This window comes from Macaca nemestrina, chromosome 11 (genome assembly GCF_043159975.1).
Source record: "Macaca nemestrina isolate mMacNem1 chromosome 11, mMacNem.hap1, whole genome shotgun sequence".
In the NCBI taxonomy this organism is placed as follows: Eukaryota; Metazoa; Chordata; class Mammalia; order Primates; family Cercopithecidae; genus Macaca; species Macaca nemestrina.
In genome coordinates this window covers 139,670,076-139,690,662 of record NC_092135.1, presented here as the reverse complement: position 1 = coordinate 139,690,662, position 20,587 = coordinate 139,670,076, and the positions used below count along the sequence as shown (strand labels likewise).

General features: G+C 57.5%; 1 protein-coding gene across 1 annotated transcript; it reads right to left on the bottom strand.

The window, feature by feature from the left end:
- Positions 1–3,667: 3,667 nt before the first annotated feature.
- Positions 3,668–15,606, bottom strand: LOC105473758 (BCL2 family apoptosis regulator BOK). The gene is made up of 5 exons (XM_011727732.3): positions 15,479–15,606; positions 14,778–15,026; positions 12,401–12,529; positions 6,387–6,550; positions 3,668–5,015 (listed from the first exon to the last, which is right to left on the bottom strand). The coding sequence occupies exons 2-5, from the start codon at positions 14,995–14,997 to the stop codon at positions 4,890–4,892; spliced, it is 639 nt and encodes a 212-aa protein (XP_011726034.1). The 5' UTR covers positions 14,998–15,026; positions 15,479–15,606; the 3' UTR covers positions 3,668–4,889.
- Positions 15,607–20,587: the final 4,981 nt, after the last annotated feature.

The following is a 20,587-nucleotide window of genomic DNA, read 5'->3' as shown; positions in this document are numbered from 1 at the left end:
CTCTTCCATCCCGTCTTTTAACTGAAAGTACACACAAAGATCTCTGTGTGCTACTTTAAATCCTGCTGTTTCTCTGAATTCTCTTAGTGTTTGTAACATCGCTTTCTTGTGCTGGAAATATAACAAAGTATTTGATCCAAGAAGCATCTGGCAGGAAGCCCGGGCGGGAGGGGCACCTTGAGCGTGGGCTTCACTTTTCCTCCTTCCTCCTCCCCTTTCCTCTGCCCCTTCTCCCACTGGCCACTTTCCTTCTCTCCCACCTGCTGTCCACCAGGCAGACGTTGCCAGACCACCCCAGGGGTCCTCCCTTCATGTTTCTGGAGACTGTGGGTTGGGGGGGGCGTGATAGAGGGGGCAGGGCTTCAAAGGAGACGCTCGGGGGAGGGCCCCTTGGAGGGGCGAGGAGAGGATGGGGCGTGCGAGGGGGCCTTGTCCTCCAGCTTTGTCAGAAGGGCTAATGTCTGTGGCCTGAGCTGGCATCAGGCTTTAAGAGGAGAATGTCAGCCGGGCGCAGTGGTTCACACCTGTAATCCTAGCACTTTGGGAGGCCGAGGTGGGTGGATCCCTTGAGGTCAGGATTTCAAGACCAGCCTGGCCAACGTGGCAAAACCCCATCTCTATGAAAAATAGAAAAATTAGCCGGGCGTGGTGGTGGGCACCTGTAATCCCAGCTACTCAGGCGACTGAGGCACAAGAATCACTTGAACCCGGGGGGCAGAGGTTGCAGAGAGGCGAGACTGGGCCACTGCACTCCAGCCTGGGTGACAGCAAGGTCCTAAAAAGGGAAGAATATCGCTGCATCAGAAAGCAGGAAGGTGGGGCCTGCCCAGGCCCGTAGCCCTGCAATGAGTCTGGCCCAGAGGCAGTCGGACACACAGGAGGCCAAAGTGAGAGGAATGAAAATGGGCTGGACGGATCAGGGGACTGAGGAGAGCCGGGTCGTAAGGCCCCCTGGCGTTTGTTCTCTGGACGGATGAGGGGACTGAGGAGAACTGGGCTGCAGGGCACCCTGGCATTTGTTCCCAGGGTAGGGGAGCTCTGGCGTGGCACACGGTAGCAGAAGAGAGCCTCCACCGGGAGGGTCGTGGTCGGCCCACGTGGAGATTTTAGAGACATCTCACTCTCCAGGTTTTGTCCTATCAGGTTCAGTCACCTGTGTGCAGTGTCCACAGGAAGGCCTGTGCAAGGCCGCATGGGAAGCAGGGTGGTCCACCAGGCCTGGCCTCAGGGGTCCTGTTCCGGAGAAGCAGATGCACAAAGCGGAGGGACACAGGTAGTGGGCCTTCCTGCGTGGCTCCTCAGCCACGGAACCGCAGCACCTAAGAGCCACCACTGAAGAGGCAAACAAGCCCTGCGGCAGGCCTGAACCAGAGTTCCTGGGCACTGCCCCGTGTACCCAGTCGGGAGCCTCCCTGCTGAGGGTCAGCGAAGGCTTGGGGTACTGGCATTAGGGCTGGGTCCTGAGGGAAGATGGGGGAGAGAAGTATAGGAGGAGGAGGAGGGAGGGGAGGGAGTAGGGCTGCCAAGGGAGGGTAGGAGGGTGGAGGGCTAGATAAGGAGGAGGGCTACAAAGAAAAGAGGAGTAGCGCTGCAGGGGAGGAGGGTGGAGGACTGCAGGGGAGGAGGAGAGGGAGGAAGGCTGCAAGGGGAGGAGGAGGAGTATTGTGGGTGAGGGGGAAGAGAAGAGCTGGCCGGGGAGGAGGAGGAGGGCTACAAAGAAAAGAGAACTGCAGTGGGAGGAGGAGAGTGGTGGAGAGTTGCAGGGGAGGGGGAGGGTGGAGGACTGGAAGAGGAGGAGGGTTGTAGGGGGAGGGTGGTGGAGGGCTGCAGAGAAGGAGGAAGAGGAGGAGAGCTGCAGGGTAGGAGGGTGGAGGGCTGGAGGAAGAGGAGAATAGGGAGAACAAATCCACTCTAGCATTCCAATCTTCCTAAGCCTTTGAATCCCTTCCACACTAACCATGGGTGACCAGGCATGTCCAGTTATCCCATGGTGGGCCATGTTTTGGCCCATGTTTCAGCCAAGCAGCCAACCAACCAATCAGAGCCCTTTCTAAATGCAGGCTCTCTGCTTAGTGAGCCCGTACCAATAAATTTGGCCTGATCCAACTCTGTGTTCCTCCTGCCCTTCTCCCAGGCCCTCAATATGCATTCCCACGTTCCTGGGGTTTCTATGTAAACTGGAAAACTCACATCCTCTTGGGTAAGTGCATCTCCTCATGCTCACGCCCTGTATCTCAGCTCTAGGGCCTGCCCCACATCAGTCTAGTTCCATGTCTAGAAGCAAAAAGGGGTGGGGGCAGGTCCTGGGGAGCAGCAGCCTGGTCTTGCTAATCAGCAGCCTCAGGGCCGTCCCATTTCCTCAGACAACACAGGGTTAACTGCTCAGATGGAGTTGGGGAAGCTACCACTAGGGTTAGGGGGGCCTCTTCCACTGTTGAAGACTCATCAGGATTTAGGGGTTCAGGGTCTCCACTGTTCATCAGGGTCGCCCCACACATCCTCATCCCAGCTCCAGCTGACAGGATCCCATTCTTTGCCAACCAATACCTTCACTTGCACAGCAGACACCGTGAGGCTGGGAGTTCCACATGTGCTATAATCCAGCCACTGGAAGGACGAGATTGTGGGTTTTTCAGTAGTCTCAGACCCGCAGCTAAAGGAGTTGAGTCTTTCTTGGGCTAGTCATAACTTGCAGATTATTCAGGTGACACTTCAGCTGGGAATTTGAATCCTGAGCTCACTCCCATCATACTTTTTTGAGATGGGGTCTCACTCTGTTCAGGCTGGAGGGCAGTGGGGCAATCCCGGCTCACGGCAAGCTCTGCCTCCCGGGTTCAAGTAATTCTCCTGCCTTAGCCTCCCGAGTAGCTGGGATTACAGGTGCCTGCCACCACACCTGGCTAATTTTTGTATTTTTAGTAGAGTTGGGGTTTTGCCATGTTGGCCAGGCTGGTCTTGAACTCCTGACCTCAGGTGATCCGCCTGCTCGGGCCTCCCAAAGTGCTGGGATTACCGGCGTCAGCCACCACACCTGTTTTTGTTTTGAGACAGGGTCTCACTATGTTACCCAGGCTGGAGTACAGTGGTACAATCACAGCTAACTGCAGCCTCAATCTCTCAGATTCAACCAATCCTCCCCCGTCAGCCTCCAGAATAGCTGGGACCACAGGTGCAGGCCACCGTGCTTGACTAATTTTATTTTTGTAGAGATGGGATCTTGTTATATTGCCTAGGCTGGTCTCGAACTTCTGGCCTCAAGCCATCCTCCTGCCTCCCAAAGTACCGGGATTACAGGTGTGAGCTACTGCACCTGGCCCATTATACTCTAGTTTGACGAAAGTGTTCAAAACAAAAGCCACCAGACCCAGAACCCTGCCTTCTGCAAGTGTTTAATGAGCAGCACGCAGTGGTGACACTATGCATCTCTCTGTTGGGACATCACACTATGGACATCACACTATGGACTACTGGTGCTCTTTTTACTACTAGAAATCAGCATTAGTGCCTTCACATCTAATCAGGATAAAGAACCAATTCCAGGAACCCTCCCATCCCCACCCTCTCACTACTCCCCCACCCCCAATTATTTTCAAGCAAACGTTCCACACCTTTTACCATGTTGTATGTAGGTAGAAGCCATTTTAACACACGCGAGTGACATTCTGTGTAAAATGAGAATGATCATTTGGAGAAGTTTATTACCACCCCAACCCCCCAGTGGGATCTGAATGCCATGTGAGTCCGGGGCTGGCTTTCTGCTGGGGTCCTCTTGTCCTGGCATGTGGCCCACCCCAGCATGAAGCCTGGCAGGGAGGGCTCAGGTGGGCAGCGTGCAGAGGGCAGGCTGCTAGGCCAGGCCTCCCCAGAAGGACCGCCCCACATCCAGCCTGTATCTCCTGAGTGCCATGCTGCGTTGGGGCGGAACAGGGCTGGCTCGGGGTTCCAGGAAAGATGCCTCATGTGCCCAGAAACGTAGGCGTCAAGGGAAGGCTGCGTGTGGGTACGTCCTGAGGGGCTGGGCTTCCTGGGCATCTGAGTTCTTAGGGAGCCCTAATAGGCACATCCCCAAATGGCTGTCTGAGGATGGGCACAAAAATAGCAGATGGGGTCACCCTCACCCTCCACTGACTACTGGACTGGGATCTGACTCATGCGACCTTCCTTCTCTGCCGCAGGTTCCACATCCATGGGTTAAGTGGGATCTAGCTCATGCGACCTTCCTTCTCTGCTGCAGGTTTCACATCCACGGGTTAAGCATGCGGTCTGGAGCCCACTGGCCCCGGTCCCCACCACACAAGGACCCCATCACAGGTGGGGGTCATACTCTTCCTCCAGAAACGGATTAACCAACCAGCACGTGAGCCTTACGCTCTGTTTACTGGCTGCGTCCCCACGGCTCTTCCAGCTTCGGCCAGTCCAGGGTCACCTTCAGATTGAATGTGCGGGGCCCCTGAGGACTCAGGTCCTGAGACAGCCCCTCTTCCTGGGATGGGACCCCCAGGCTCAGGTGACAGCACGGTGTTCCCAGGCCCCTGCATTTGGGGCTCAGGGGAGAGCAGGTGTTTCTGGGCCCCTGCATCTGGGGCCTGGGAGTTGACACTGACTTCCTGGCCCCAGAAAGAAAAGGGAAGACACAGAGATCCCAGGAGAAGGGGCACAAGTGGGGAGGGTCGCAGGCTGCCCCAAAGCCCAGCTCCAGGCTCAGGCAAGCCTATCCCCGCTCAGCCCTTCTGGAGGGCCTCGGTCTCTGGAGGAACGGGGCTTAGGGGGTCTCCAAGGGTTAGAGTGCTCCAGGCTCGGGTGGGGAGGAGGAAGATGTGTTCGGGTGCTGAGGGCCTCCTGCGTCAGGCCCAGGGGGCCAGGCTGCGGCCACTGCCCAGGTGGGCAGCTCATCTCTCTGGCAGCAGCACGAAGAAGGCAGCCTTCAGGAAGCGGCCGAAGCTGCAGAGTGCGGCTACCAGCCAGTGGGAGCGGAGGCCAGGGTCTGTGCTGACCACACACTTGAGGACATCAGTCTGGGAGGGAAGAGGGAGAACGTGAGAGAGCAGAACCAACACTGCCAGACCCCCCGCACCACCAGGCCCCCCGAAACTGCCAGGCCCCCAGCACCACCAGGCCCCCCGAAACCGCCAGGCCCCCAAGCACTGTGCACCAGAATATCAGCAAATTGTGTGAGGGAATGCAGGAGACTGTTCGGGAAGGAGGTCTGCGGCCTGGACTGAAGTCTCCAGCACAAGACCAGACCCGACACCGTGCACATTCAGCCAGTGTGAAGGGCCAGGAGGCACCGGAGGTGGGGACAGAGGGAAGCCAGGCCAGGCCGGCCGGAGGGCCCCTGCCGAGCAGGAGAGAGGCCTTCGTGGCCCTTGCTGGGGCTCCGGACATCCAGACCAGGGTGCCAGCTCCCCTCAACCACCTGCCTGCTGCGCCCCAGGGGCTACAAGTACCCCAGCGTCCTCCTGTGGGGCCTCGGAGCCTGGGCTGCCAGGAAGAGGCAAACCCAGCTTCATTCAGACTCTGCCTGGAACAACAGCAGGAACTGCGCTTCCAGAAGCCCAAGGACTCCCTGGACTCTGAAGTTCCTCCTGGATGAGTGAATGAACATCCAATTCTCTTATTCCCTTCACTTCCTGCTAATAAATGACGTCTTTTCCCTGCAGCCTGGACCTGCGGCCTTGGCGTTGCTCAAAGTGTCCTCGCCCACAGGGCACACAGTGCCCAGCCCCATGCCAGACTCCACAGGAGGAAGGCAGAAGGGGACGGAAGTCTTGGGGTTTCTGTGCTGAGGGATGCCTGTAGCCGCGTGTCATCTTAGGACAGTGTCCTCCCCCACCCCCAATTCAGCCTTCGGGAGACGGCAACTCCCACAGACCACTTGACTTCAATCTCTCGAGATGTTGAACCAAAGGCCCCAGCAGAGGGGTCTGAGCCCTGTCATCCCTGGCCACTGATTTACACACCGGGCCCAACACCCGCTGTGCAGGAAAGAACGCTGGACTCTGGGCAGGGGAGCCGCCCTCCATACCCAGGCCCCAGGAGCACCTGTGGTCTGGACAGGGCAGGGCGGGAAGCTGGGGGCATGGAGACAGACGAAGGGTTTGGCTCTGATACTCACCCCTCGGGGCCTTGCTTTTCCCACTCGGGTGGGCAGGGGCTGGGGGCAGCGGGTCTTTAGTACAGGGGTAGGGTCAGGGGGTAAGTCAGTGCTGGATCCGGGCAGAGGAGAGCGCCCAGGGCCTGCCTGTAGGTCTCGGCCTTTGCCGCACTCCCTGCCTCGCCCGTCTCCCCCAGCAGTGCTCAGGTGATCACCCACGCGCCACTCCCTCCCATACCTCTGCACCCTGGCACCCCAGCTCTCCCACCCCCGCGGGCGCTCAGGCGCTCACCCATCCGCCGCGTCTCCGCAGCCAGGTTGCCAGGGTCTTGCGCACAAACTCCCCCAGGCAGTCCACGAGAGCGTGGACCATGGCAGGCTGGGCCTGCCTCACACAGTCCACAGCCAGCCCCGCGGCCACCGCATACAGGGACACCACCTTGCCCCACGTGATGCCTGCAAGGAGAGAGATGGTCAAGACCAGAACTTGAATCCCGCCCACGGGAGCACTGAAGGAAGGGGCTGGGCCTCTCTGAGCTGCTGTTGTGCTTGCTGTCCAGCTAATGACCAGGGACCCTCCCAAGGGGGACGGCTCCCCTACAGGACACCTGGCCAGCTGGCCGCCTGTCCACCCTCTCAGGCAGTTCTCGGGCAGGCAGGTTTCTCGGACTCCACTGCACACCTGCCCAGCCCACGTCTGTGGAGGAGGCCGCAGCTACAATGCGGGGTGAGGCGAGGGAACTGAGGGCAGCAGCCGGTGAGCAGCCAGTGACCTCACAGTCAGCACCCCGCGGCAGCCTGTTCCCGCAGCAGGCCTGGCATCCAGATTTTACATATAAAGAAGCTGAGGCCTGCGGAGAAACCGCCTTCCCCAGACCCCTAACCTGCTGAGGCTGAACTGAGATGGAAGCCGCCTTGAAAGAGAAGACAAAAGATGGCGACAGCGGGGGAAAGAACAGAAGGCAGGACACAACGCCTCAACACGGACAGACATTTTATATATTAGCGAGAAAAGAGAGGCTTTCAAAAGAACTACCAGCACAGAACTGGAACAGCTGATTCACACAAAAAAATTATAAATCAGAGACACAAAACATGTTCACCTTCATTCATAACCCAAGAAAGGCAAATTAAAACAAGATGTGATCTATTGCATTAAAAGCTTGTAGGCGAGGCACGGTGGCTCACGCCTGTAATCCCAGCACTCTGGGAGGCCGAGGCGGGCAGATCACAACGTCAGGAGTTCAAGACCAGCCTGACCAACATGGTGAAACACCGTCTCTACAAAAGATACACAAAAAACTTAGCTGGGCGTGGTGGCATGCACCTGTAATCCCAGCTACTCAGGAGGCTGAAGCAGGAGAATCGCTTGAACCCGGGGAGGCGGAGGTTGCAGTGAGCCAAGATTGCGCCACGGCACTCCAGCCTGAGCGACAGAGCGAGACCCCGTCTCTAGATAAATAAATAAATGCTTTTAAATGGCAGTGTGAGGATTCAGGCAACTGCAAAGCCTTGTAAACCTTGGTGGGAAGCCCAGCTGTATCTGAACGGCCACAAAACATGCCGCCCAGCAGTGATCCCTGGAGGGAGTCAGCCTGAGGACACCGCACATGCAAAGATGAAGCACTGCTCTCCAGTCCCTCATACAGCAGCAAACCTGGATCTTTTATGAAAACAAAAACCAGCTCCAACAAATAGTCACAGACGTTCACAGCAGCCAATTCACAATTGCCAAAAGGTGGAAAGAACCCAAGTGTCCTTCAACAGATAAATGGATACATAAATGTGGTGGTTGGCCATAGAAGGCAGGCCGGGCGTGAGCCCCCGCACCCAGCATTTTTTTTTTTTTTATAGGGTCTCTTTGGCTGGCCACGGTGGCTCATGCCTGTGATCCCAGCACTCTGGGAGGCCAAGGCAGGTGGATCACCTGAGGTCGGGAGTTCGAGACCAGCTTGGCTGACATGGTGAAACTCTGTCTCTCCTAATAATACAAAAATTAGCCAGGCGTGGTGGCACACGCCTGTAATCCCAGCTACTTGAGAGGCTAAGGCAGGAGAATTGCTTGAACCCAGGAAATGGAGGTTGCAGTGAGCCAAGATTGCACCACTGCACCTCCAGCCTGGGCGACGAGTGAAACTCCGTCACAAAAAAAAAAAAAAAAAAAGAAAAAAGAAAGAAAGAATAGGGGTCTGCCTCTGTCACCCAGGCTGGAGAGCAGTGGTACAATCTCAGCTCGCCGCAACCTCTGCCTCCCAGGTTCAAGCGATTCTCCTGTCTCAGCCTCCTGAGTAGCTGAGATTACAGGCATGTGCCACAACGCCCAGCTAATTTTGTATTTTTATTAGAGACAGGGTTTCTTCTTTTTGGTCAGGCTGGTCTCGAACTCCTTATCTCAGGTGATCCAACCACCTCGGCCTCCCAAAGTGCTGGGATTACAGGCGTGAGTCACTGCACCCGGCCATTTAAATTTTTCTTATAGTAAAACTATAATTAGAAGAATTATATAAAATTACATATGTAGTTATAGAAATACAATTCAAATTCAAAGAAGAAAAAACTATTGCCGACTTTTAAATGGGGAGGAAAATGAGTTCTACCACTTTGGAAATGAGTTATTCCAAAGTCCTGAGTGGGAACTTTGAAGCCCTAAATGAAAACAGTCAGAAAACATTTGTTGACCTCTGCCTTCATGGGAGGCTCCTGGGGCTTGGAGACTTGGAGACCCCCACGGAGCCCTGCCCTGCGGCCGTCAGGTGGCTCACATCACCAGCCAAAGCCCCAGCCAGTGCAGGTCGTGCCGCCTGCCTGCAGTGGAGGGGCTGGGCCGGGCGCACACCCTCGGGGTGCCTGCTAAGAGGAAGAGAGGGAGGAAGACCCGGGGTCAGAGTGTGCAGGGGTGGCTGGCATGGGAGGGGCCTCAGGCAGGGAGGCAAGGACATGTAAAGCACCTTGAGGCTAGAGGCTCACTCTGTAGGCAAAAGGGCCCAAGAGGACTGGGATGGACAAAGGGTGAAGGGGATTGGGGGTGCAGCTGCCAGTGGGCCTGAGGGGCAGAAGGGAGCGGCCCTGCCCTAGCTCCCTAGTCAGGTGGCTCTAAGTTCAGGGAGGTTCAGAAACCCGTTGCAGGTCACGCAGCTCCTGTGCTTCAGCCTGCGCGGCTCCCCTCAGGCAGGTGGTGGTGTGGAGGCTGCCGCGTGGCCAGAGCCAGGCCTGCATGGGACAAGCCTGGGGTGCTAGGTGGGGTGGGGGATGTTGACCACAGGGAAGTCAGCTCCAGTTTTCCAGTGAAACCCACAAGACTTAAACTGAACTCTACACATGGTCCAAACCACCTGGTCGGTGCCCCCCAACATCCCCTGTCAGCTGTGTGCCCACTCGTCCCGCCATCACCGTTCCCCTCAGCCCTCCCTGGCCTTCAGGCGCCCTCCCAGAACCAACCAGAGCCTTCCTAGAAACCGCCCCCACCTCAGGCCAGGCCCTGCTCAGGCAAGGCTGGGCGGGCAGGGGCATCCTGGCCCCATCCTCTCTCCCTGCCAAAGCGGGAGGCCCACCTCCGGGGCCTGCTCCACCTCCGGGGCCCGGGCAGGCTGCTGCATTCTCGGAAGTGACTGTTCCTTTTAAAGCCAGCCTGCGGCTCGTAAACCCAGCAGCCCCGAGACAGACGCCCGGGGGGCCGACCACGCACCAGCATCGGCCCAGGGAGGGCCAAGAGGGGTCGTCAGCCCAGGACACCTTCCACTCCTGGCTTCCTTCCTGGGCCCCACCCGCTGCCTCCTCCGGGTGCCTGCCTGGGCTACCCTGGGGGAAGGAGGGGCGGGCACCAGCTCGCCAGCTCCTGCCACCGTGCTTTTGCCGCCCACTGTGCCGTGGACCCTGCCCCCTGCTCACCCGGCCCCTGAGCCACACCACCCGCCCACTCCCCAGCCCCTACCCATATGCACCCTCAGTCAACCTAGGTCTGCTCCATGACACGCCTCAGCCTGGCTGGGTCCGGCCCCCCACCATCAGCCCCACCGGGCTGCCATATGGGGGCCTTGGAGCCACACTGCCAAAGAGGATTCATTTACAATCTCCCAGAGGAACACAGGAGCAGTGACAGAATCCAGGCTCTGAGGCCACCCCAAGGAGTGCCAGACAGGGCGTCTCGCCCGCACCCAGCTCGGTTCTGCCTCCTGACCCCACACCACAGCCTGAGGCCACTGCCCCTCCCCAGGTGTGGTCTGAGGCACTCCAGTACATGCTGTGGCAACAAAACAAGCCTAGGGGCAGGACCAGACCTCGCCTGGACTCCACCCCAGGACTCAGCCTTCCCTCTCCAGCAGCCTGCAGGGTCACCGCTGCGTCCCAGCCTAAGTCACTTCTGTCCAGGGAGGTCAGCAGTGAGCAAGTGTGGCACTGGAGAGGCCGGACTCTGTCAGCAAACGCTGGCAGCCCCCGCCGCCTTGGCCTCCAGCCGAGGGTGTCAGCCCCACTCTGTCTCCAGGCTTCCGGCCAGCCCACCCGGGGTCAGAGGAGATGCCTGGGAGAGGAGCTGGTGGTCACCCCGCAACGGTGGGGTCTGCCTGAGCGAGAGGCAGTGGTCCTCACACTTCTGGCCTCTTCCCCTTGCCCTCCGGTGGGTGGAGGTCCTGAGGCCATCTGAAGACCCCTAGCTCTGAGGGTCCCCCCCGTGGTATGGGATGCATCTCCCACAGCGAGGGTGTGGCTTCCTCTGGCGCCTCTGCCTGATGCCCAGCTCCTGCTGCTGTCAGGACTGCCCTGCAGACAAGGCAGCTGAGGCCACAGAGATGACAGAGGGCCACAGTCACACAGCTGATTGGCCACGGACCCAGACCAGCTCCCAGACGACGGTGTGCAAGGCCTCCCTGCTGCCAGGTGTCTTCCAAAAACCCACCCCGGGTGAACAGCATTCCCCCTCCTCCAAACTTCAGGGAATCCTGCTCACCCGGGGTTCGCTGGCCCAGAGCTGTGCCCAGCACCCAGACAGCACTTGGAAAACAGCTGAGGGATGTGCCGATCAGGGAGGTGCCACATCAGGGCTGGCGCACCACTCACCCCTATGGCAGCACCCAGCGCCTGCCACACCCAGGGGCAGCTCATAGCACGGGGTGCCAGGACGGGATCCAAGGTCACAGAGGTCAAAGGGGCTGAGGTCTGCAGGGCCAGACCAGACGACACGGGGCAAGCGGACAGAAGCCACACTGGACAAATCCAGGCCGAGGCAGCTGGACAAGTGGACAGCAGGGCACCAAGCCGGGGAGACAAGCCCTGAGCCTCCTGTGGGCCTAGAAGCATGTGGATAGCCAGGAGCAGCAGGAGGGGGGAGGCGGGGCCCGGAGTTGCCTCTCCAGGGCAGAGATGGGAGTGCCCAGGAGGGTCACAGGTGAGGCAGGCACAGCCAGGTGAGACACACTGCTGTTCTCTGGACACCCCCGGGAGCCAGTCAGCTTGGACTTCCTGCCCCCATGCTGTCCCCTCTCCTGGACGCTGGAGCCCTAAAGCCTTGCCTCTGACCACCAGAATCCAGCAGTTACCCATGACTTCTTTTTTTCTGAGACGGAGTCTCGCTCTGTAGCCCAGGCTGGAGTGCAGTGGCCAGATCTCAGCTCACTGCAAGCTCCGCCTCTCGGGTTTACTCCTCAGCCTCCTGAGTAGCTGGGACTACAGGCGCCCGCCACCTCGCCCGGCTAGTTTTTTTTGTATTTTTTTTTTTTTTAGTAGAGATGGGGTTTCACCGGGTTAGCCAGGATGGTCTCGATCTCCTGACCTCGTGATCCGCCCGTCTCGGCCTCCCAAAGTGCTGGGATTACAGGCTTGAGCCACCGCGCCCGGCCACCCGTGACTTCTGAGGGTCTATCCTAACAGCCTGGCAGCATCTACTCGGGAGCTGTCTGGGAAACCTGCCCCTGGCCACTCCTCCTCGGGACACAGCACCACGCTACGAGAAGCCCAAGCCCTGCGCGGGGGCCCCTGCAGGAACCCAAGCAGCCCTAGGACGTGCCACCCCACAGGACTGCAGGTCGTGCAGCCTCATTGATGCTGGACCACAACCACCACTGCTCGAGAAGCCTGTGCCAGCTGCTCAGCAGGCCCACCAGCCTGCAGAACCACAAGAGACCCTGAATGCTGTGGTGTGAGCCCACGCTGGTGGCTGGGCAGCTCCTGACACCCGCAGCAGCGAGATGGCACTGGTGAGCACTGGGCAGCGTCAGGATGGGTGGGGGCCAGCTCGTGGGGTCCCTGTAAGCCTGAGCCAGACCCTAGATCCCTCCCTGAGGTCCCATGGGACGGGCAGGCTGGGCATACCTGCAGAGAAGATGTGGCCAGCCACGGCCAGGAACGCATCGGTCACCACAGGCTCAGACTGCAGGGAGATGTGCAGCTGACGAGCCACGTTGCGGTAGACGCTGGGCCGGATCATCTCCAGCTCATCCCCTGTGTGGTCACAAAGGCAGTAAGAGACAGCCCACGCCCCAGCTCCCTGGGACACAACTGGCTTGGGGCATACCCTGCACCTGACCCCACCTGACCCTGCTTGAATTCCGGCCTGTTCCTGACTTGTCTGATTCCCACCTCCACTTAACCCCATCTGACCTCCCTTGAGCCGTCCCCCAACCTTGGCCCCTAGAGACCAGGAGACCAAGGAAGTGCTGAGGGTGCCCCCAGTCCTGCCCCTCTGACGAGCCAGCCCCTAGGCCAAGCCGGCCAAGCCGGTGGGGCGGGAATCCTGCGAGAGCGTGGGCCGTGCCTGCTGGTGACTCACAGCCGACAGGCAGCCGAGCTGCCCAGAGCAGGAGGGACCAGGCAGGCGGCCAGAGCCCGACGTGGGGAGGGGCTGGGCAGAGAAAGCTTCGGGGTGAGAGCAGGGGGAAGCCCGAGAGCCTGGCTCAGGCCCTAGCATGGCTCAGGGACTGCTCAGGTGCAGAGGGTGAGCCGTTGTCCTGGGCCACCCGCACTGCTACACTCCCACCTGGGCTCTTGCTGCCAAGGGGACGTGCTTGGAGGTGGCACTGCATCAGCCCGCCCTGGCAGCTGAGGTCGGCCCCCTACAGGCCCACCGCCCCGAGTGCTGCCTGTGGTGCCCTTGGCAGCAGCAGTGCACAGGCACAGGGCAGATGGTGCCAGGAATGCCACAGGGCCCTGGGATTGGGAGTCCCCAGCCCAGCCAATTCTCCAGCCAAAGCAAACAGGGTAATGCTGCTGACCGGACCATTCTGGCCGATAAAGGCGCCCTCATCCCCTCCCCGGAGCCAGCTGCTCTGTATCTCACTAATTAAGATCTGGAACCAGAGCAGAGCCCAGGAGAGGCTGACCGGGGGTGGGGGGTGACATGGAAATTCCCAGGCCTGACCCTGCGGCTCCCAAACACAGACCTCTGGGGCTGCTGCAGGCTGGCCCCAGACTGAAGGTGGGGACACAACCCAGGCTTCTTCCTGTCCGTGCTGCCCGAGGGCAGGAGACAGCACTGGCCTCGGGAGACTGACCCTGAGTAGCTGTGAGGGCAGATGCAGGTCTGAGCTGTGTCCCTCCGGGGCCCCCCTGGACATTTGGGACTTCCTCTCAGCCATTCCAGGAGTCTGGCATCATCTTCCCAGAAGGCCACTAAAGGATCCCCTAGGGTCATTCTCAGAGTCTGGCTAGAGGCAGCAGCAGGTGGCGGGTCTCACGGAGTCCCACCAACAACCTCGCTCCCACCCAGAGACCTCTCCCTCCTTCCAACCTAGGCCTCACATGGGACTCCACCTCCTCCTGGAGGCTCTGTGCTGGCCCCCATGGATTCTGTGTGTACCCCACACACACTCCTGGGCAGGCCAGGTCTGCACAGCTTTGCTCTCTGGGCCCAGCCCACCATGTAAAGGCAGGGGCCACCCACAGCCCATGCCAGCGTCAGCCTGAAAGGAGGCAGCATGTCCCCTCACAGGGTCGTGACCTCCAACCCCAACCCCAACCCCCTGCCTGAAGAGCCACCGATTCAGAGTTTCACCGCTGCTGTCACCTCCCCTTCCCGGGCTCAGCCACAAGCGCCCCATGTGCCCTCTTTGGGCACCTCATAAACATTCACAGGTGACGGCGGCAGCCCAGCTGTGGTGAGGGACGGCTGGTCCCACCCTCTGCAGTCCAGACCTTGGAGACAGTGTGGGCAGCCAGTGGGCTGTGTGTGACCCCAGAACCGAGCACCCCCAGATGTCCTCACAGCACCAACGAATACTGAGGTTGTGGCTACCCAGCCCGGTTGGGCGCAATTTCCAATGGGGGGCCTCGGAGGCCTTGGAATCCAGAGGGCAGCGGGCGGGATCTCGGCCAGTAACAGCAAGGATCTGTTTTCCAAAATAAACATCGGGACACGTGCTCCTACAAAGGGTTTCTGTGCCCAGCAGAGAACAAGGGTCACTGTGGGAGCTTAGCCACCCACTAATAGATTATTCTTTCTGGAGCTTTCTATTGTTTATGGCCAGCATGGCTGAAATCTGGGCTGAGCAGGCAGCTGATGGGGGGGCCTGTGGCGTGGGAGGCCTGAGAGCAGATCTGGGAGCACCCGCCTGGGTGGCCCTGTCCCGAGCGCCTGGCCGTCCCAGGCAGGGGGTGGGTGCCCCTGGGCCAGCCCCTCATCTCGGCCTCGGAGGGAGGCTGCGGCCCAGCAGGGGAGGAGGCGCAGCTGGGGGTCTCACCAGGGCGCACTCACCCAGGCGCAGGAGCACCGCGCACACCTCGGCCAGGCGTCCCGGGACAGGCGCGGCGCGCTCGGGCGCGCTCCAGGAGAGGCCGGCGCGCAGTAGCCGCGCGTGCACGTACTCCCGGCCCAGCGCCTTGGCCTGGGCCACCAGCTCCTTGTCGGTGGGCGAGCGGTCAAAGGCATCCATGATCTCGGCGGCGAAGACCGAGGAGCGCCGCAGCACCTCCATGGCGGCGACGCGGGTGGGGGGCGCCGCACCTGCGGGCACAAGCGCTCAGCCGGGTGGAGGGAAGCGGCGCGGGGAACGGGGCGCGCGGGGCGCCGGGCTGGGCGTGGCCCTCGGGAAGGGCCGTAGCCGGCGCCCGGTCCGCTCTCGTTTTTTGTGCCCCAAATCTTTAAAAACCCAGCGCCACGTTCTTTCAGAGCCTCGATTCAGCCACAGACATTCCCCGCCGCTGCCAGGGAGCGGAGGGGCCGCGGGGACACGGCGGGTTGCTCCGGGGCCGCCGGGCCCGCCCTCGAAGACGAGTGCGTGGGCGGCGGGGGCGGCGGGCACAGCCCAGCGCGTCCCCCACGGCGACTGCCCGGACCCCAGCCCGCCCCGCCCCCGCCCGGGGCCGCCCACCTCCGCCGCTCGCGTCCTGCGCGCGTGTCCCCGGCCTCGCCGTTCCCGGGCACCCCGGCACGGACGCCACGCCCGCCGCGCTCACCTCTCCCGCCGCATGGCGCGGGCGCCGGGGTGGAGTTCTGGCTTCAGGATCTGCTCGCCGCCGCCGCCGACCTCGACCCTTCCATTCAGACCCGCGAGGACGCGCGCCCCGCCCCGGCGCCCGCCCCGTCCGCGCCCGAGCCGGGAGCGCGAGGTCCGCGGGGCTTCCCGCGCTCGCTGGGGGCTCCGGCCGCGGCGTCGGGGTCCTGGGCAGCGAGGGGGGCACCGCGCGACTCCCAGCCGGCGAGAGGCTGGGCTTAGGGCTTGGCCTTCTAAGGGAAAGGCAACCCCGGGGGCGGAGTCGGGGAGACGCGGCCCGAGCTTCTCCGACCGCCTCCCGCTTAAGGAGGACCGAGCGAGTTCCCTGGATGCGCCCGGAGGCGGCGACCAGGCCGGAGCGGCCCCTGCAAGGCGGAGCAATGGGGGCCTAGAACCAGCCCCAGCCGCCTGGGTGTTCGCCCGGGTCCGTTTGAAAATCGGGTTGTCTGTCTACTTCGTTCGTAGAGGTTCTTTCCGTAGTCTGGATACGAGTTCTTGGTCCGACGCGTGCCCTTTGTATTGTAGACGGATTCTTGGATGCCCGTTGATTGACGTTATCGCAAATGCCTTCTTCTATTTTGTGGTTTATTTTTGCTTTAGATGAACAGGAGTTACTCTTAGTGATGTCCAATTTATCAGTATTTTCTTTATAGTTAGTAACTTTTTATTAGGATATCCTCTTGTGTTTTAGAAGCTTGTTTTAGGGCTCATATTTAGATCTATGATTGATTACATATTAATTATTGTGAATGGTGTGGTACGGGGCCAGAGCTCATTTTTTTCCGTGTGGATATCCAATTGACCTGGCATCATTTATTGAAAAGCATAACTTTTTTTCACCGAATTGGAGGAGTCCCCAACATCTCAGCATAACTGAAGTGTGTGTGTGTGTGTGTGTGTGTGTCTTTCGGAACTGTATCCCACTGGTTTCTTTCTTTATCCTTGAATCAACCTCACACAGTTTGAACAATAGGATTAACCAACTTGACCTAATTCACATATGTACAACACTAAATCCTACTTACTCTTCCCATGTGCACATAGGATGTTTATCGAAATGGACCATGGACCTTATACAAGTCTCAGCAAATTTCAAAGGATTGAAATCATACAGTGTGTCCTCTCTGAATTAGAAGTCAATAACTGGAAAATCTGCAAATGCTTGGAAATTACATATCACACTTTTTTTTTTTTTTTTTTTTTTTTTTTTTTTTTTTTTTTGAGACGGAGTCTCCCTCTGTCGCCCAGGCTGGAGCTCAGTGGCGCGATCTGGGCTCACTGCAACCTCCGCCTCCGGGGTTCACGCCATTCTCCTGCTTCAGCCTCCCCAGTAGCTGGGACTACAGGCGCCCGCCACCACGCCCGGCTAATTTTTTGTATTTTTAGTAGAGACAGAGTTTCACCGTGTTAGCCAGGATGGTCTCCATCTCCTGACCTCGTGATCCACCCGTCTCGGCCTCCCAAAGTGCTGGGATTCCAGACGTGAGCCACCGTGCCGGCTTACATGTCACACTTATAAATAATCAATGGGTCAATAATCACAGTGGAAGGGGTAAAATATGTTGACAAGAACAGTGAAAAATAAGATATCAAATGCTGTGCAGTACAACCAAAACACTGCTTAGAGGAAATTGGATAGCTTTAGAAGAAAGATTGAAAATTAGGCCAGGAGGCCGGGCGCGGTGGCTCCAGCCTGGAATCCCAGCACTTTGGGAGGCCGAGACGGGCGGATCACGAGGTCAGGAGATCGAGACCATCCTGGCTAACACGGTGAAACCCCGTCTCTACTAAAAATACAAAAAACTAGCCGGGCGAGGTGGCGGGGCCTGTAGTCCCAGCTACTCGGGAGACTGAGGCAGGAGAATGGCATAAACCTGGGAGGCGGAGCTTGCAGTGAGCTGAGATCCGGCCACTGCACTCCAGCCTGGGTGACAGAGCAAGACTCCGTCTCAAAAAAAAAAAAAAAAAAAAGAAAAAAAAGAAAATGAGCTGGGTGTGGTGGCAGGTGTCTGTAATCCCAGCTACTAAGGAGGCTGAGGCAGGAGAATTGCTTGAACCTGGGAGGTGAAGGTTGCAGTGAACCAAGATCATGCCACTGCACTCTAGCCTGGACAACAGAGTGCGATTCCATCTCAAAAAAAAAAGAAAAAGAAAAAGAAAATTACTGCTCTAAGCTTCCACTCAAGAAGCTAGAAAAAGAAAAATAAAACTAAAGATGAAAGGAAATAATAAAAATAAGAGCAGAAATTAATGGAATAAAGGAAAAAATGAGAAAATCAATAAAGCCAAAAATTGGTTCTCTGAAGAGATTAATAGAACTGATAAACCTCTGGAAAGATTGAGTAAGAACAAAGATAACACAAATTTCACTATCAAGAATGAAAAAAAGGACATCACTATAGATACTACAAGCATTAAAGGGATAAGAAGATAGTATGGAGGACTTTTCAACAGTACATTTGAAATTTTAGATGATACACAACTTACCAAAACTGATGCTAAAAGAAATAGAAAATCTGGATAGTCCTACACCAATTAAATACATTGAATCTGTAATTTAAAATCTTCCCACAAAGACAATTAATTCTAGGTTCAGATGGTTTCTTTTTTTTTTTTTTTTTTTTTTTTGAGAGGGAGTCTCGCGCTGTCGCCCGGGCTGGAGTGTAGTGGCTGGATCTCAGCTCACTGCAAGCTCTGCCTCCCGGGTTTACGCCATTCTCCGCCTCAGCCTCCAGAGTAGCTGGGACTACAGGCGCCCGCCACCTCGCCCGGCTATTTTTTTGTATTTTTTAGTAGAGACGGGGTTTCACTGCGTTAGCCAGGATGGTCTCGATCTCCTGACCTCGTGATCCGCCCGTCTCGGTCTCCCAAAGTGCTGGGATTACAGGCTTGAGCCACCGCGCCCGGCCCAGATGGTTTCATTGAGAAATTCCCAGCAGTTAAAAAAAATACCACCAGTCTCATACAAACCTGCACAGAGACTAAAACTGAGGGAGTATTTCCCAACTCATTTTATGAGGTCAATGTAACATTAATACCAAAACCTGTAAGGAACATTACCAGAAGATAATGAAAGCTATGGAACCTCTATCTGCTATGACTTTCCTGACTGGGGAGTAGGGAGAATAATAATACCTATCTCCCAGGATTGTTGGGAGGACTGAATTCTTAATCCATATCATGTAATAAGTGCTCAGTCATTGTTAACTGCTTTTTAAAAGCTATAATACTGTAAAATCTGAGGGTGCATTTTAATGTACTCTTTAATGCAGAGTCTAGAGCTCCTTGGACAGTGTGTGCCTCGAATTTCTGAAGAGCAGTCAGGTTTGGGATTCCCTGTATTTTATAGCTAGCATTATAAAAACGCAGAGAGGGAAAAGAGTTCTCCCAAGGAGTCACTGCAAGACTGGGCATGGCCAGACTGTAAACCTTGGGGTCTGACTCCATGGTTCCTGGAGTACTTCTGTCAAGGGAAGAGCCTATAATTGCAGGGAGGAGACCAGGAAGCTCACACCTGCAACCTTCCCGCTGTGTAGCCTCAGGCAACTTCCTGCCCCATTCACAGGCTCAGTTTCCTCCTGTGCAAAATGAGTTCATACTTCCTGCTTCCTGTCTCCTGCTGGAGCTGTCTCTTGGGCACTGACATGGGGGTAGTGGGTCACTGGGCATAATTGATAGACATGTCCTGTACCCCAGGAGCTGCAGAAACCAGGTAAAGCTGTGTCTCTGGATGTTCGATACGGAACGTTGCTAGCAGTAAGGAACTGAAAATGACCTAAGTGTTTATGAAGAGGAGATCAAGTCCAGCACAGTGACACCGCACTAGTAGTCCCAGCTACTTTGGAGACTGAGGCAAGAGGATTGCTTGAGCCCAGGAGTTCAGGGCTGTAGTGCCTGTGAATAGCCACTGCACTCAGCCTGGGTAACTTAGCAAAGACTCGTTTCTAAAACAAATTTTAAAAAGAGAGCAGATTAGGAGATTAAGCAATCTGGAGTACCTAGACCGCAAACCCTTATTCAGACCTTAAAAAGCTTGGGTCATGCTAGACTCAGCTGAGGTCTTCCTGTCCATGGAGACCTGGAGGAGGCCCAGTCCCAGCCCTCAATTTCCCAAGAGTGCTTTGACTTCTTGGGAGCCTACAATTCTCTGGTCACCTTTGGCCCTGATTTTCTGTCTCTGCAGAATTCTTGCATTCACTCTTGCCATGCATCTGACCCCTCTCTCTGTCCCAGTGTTGACCTAGCATGGAACTCGGTCCCTGGTTGGTGAGTAGGCTTCTGAGTGCTGATACCAGCCCACCAGACTGGCTTAAGCACAGGGCAGTTTGTTGATCTGTGTGACCAGAGAGAGAGGTCTGTTGGTTTCAGGCATAGCTGGATCCAGGAGTCACTTTCCATCTGTGTTCCTCTGTGATGGCTCCACTCTTAGACTGTCCTGGTGTAATTGCAGGATAAAGCTCACAGCTCCCTGTCTATACCTCACAAGTTCAGGCTTTGCCAGTGGAAAAAGGTCAGGCTGTCCAGGTAGCTCTGGGAGATCCCCTGTGGTGGGCAGCTCCTGTACTCTGCCCATTTCCAAGCCAGCTATGGCTGGACGTGGGGAAGGTGCTAAGCGGTCAGGCCTGGGTCTCATACCTGGCCCTGGGTGGCATGGAAGCAGGTGGGCCCCCATCAGCTCCTGTGGAATGTGACCTGGAGGATGGTGGATTTCCGTAAGAGCCTGCTCACTCAAGGCTGCTGTGTGGTCACAGAGTGGGGCACGGAGGGGTCCATAACCCAGTGATGCCCACATTCAGCATTCCAAATTCAAGCCAGCCCCTCGGCCTTGGGCTTCTCCCAGCCTAGCCATTCACCTCCTCATGGCTCCTCTCTGTCTCATCACTCATGCGATGGCTGCTTGCCTCCCCCACCCTGGTCCTCTCCCCTCCTTGGCTCAGGCCCTGCCATACAGAGCCAGCCCCTGACGGCATCCTGGTTTTCCTCCTGGAAGGCTGTTGTGGCCTTGTGCCACCTTGGAGACTGAGCTAAGCCCTCCCTCCCATGGTGGCAAATGTGTGATGCCCCCCAGCAG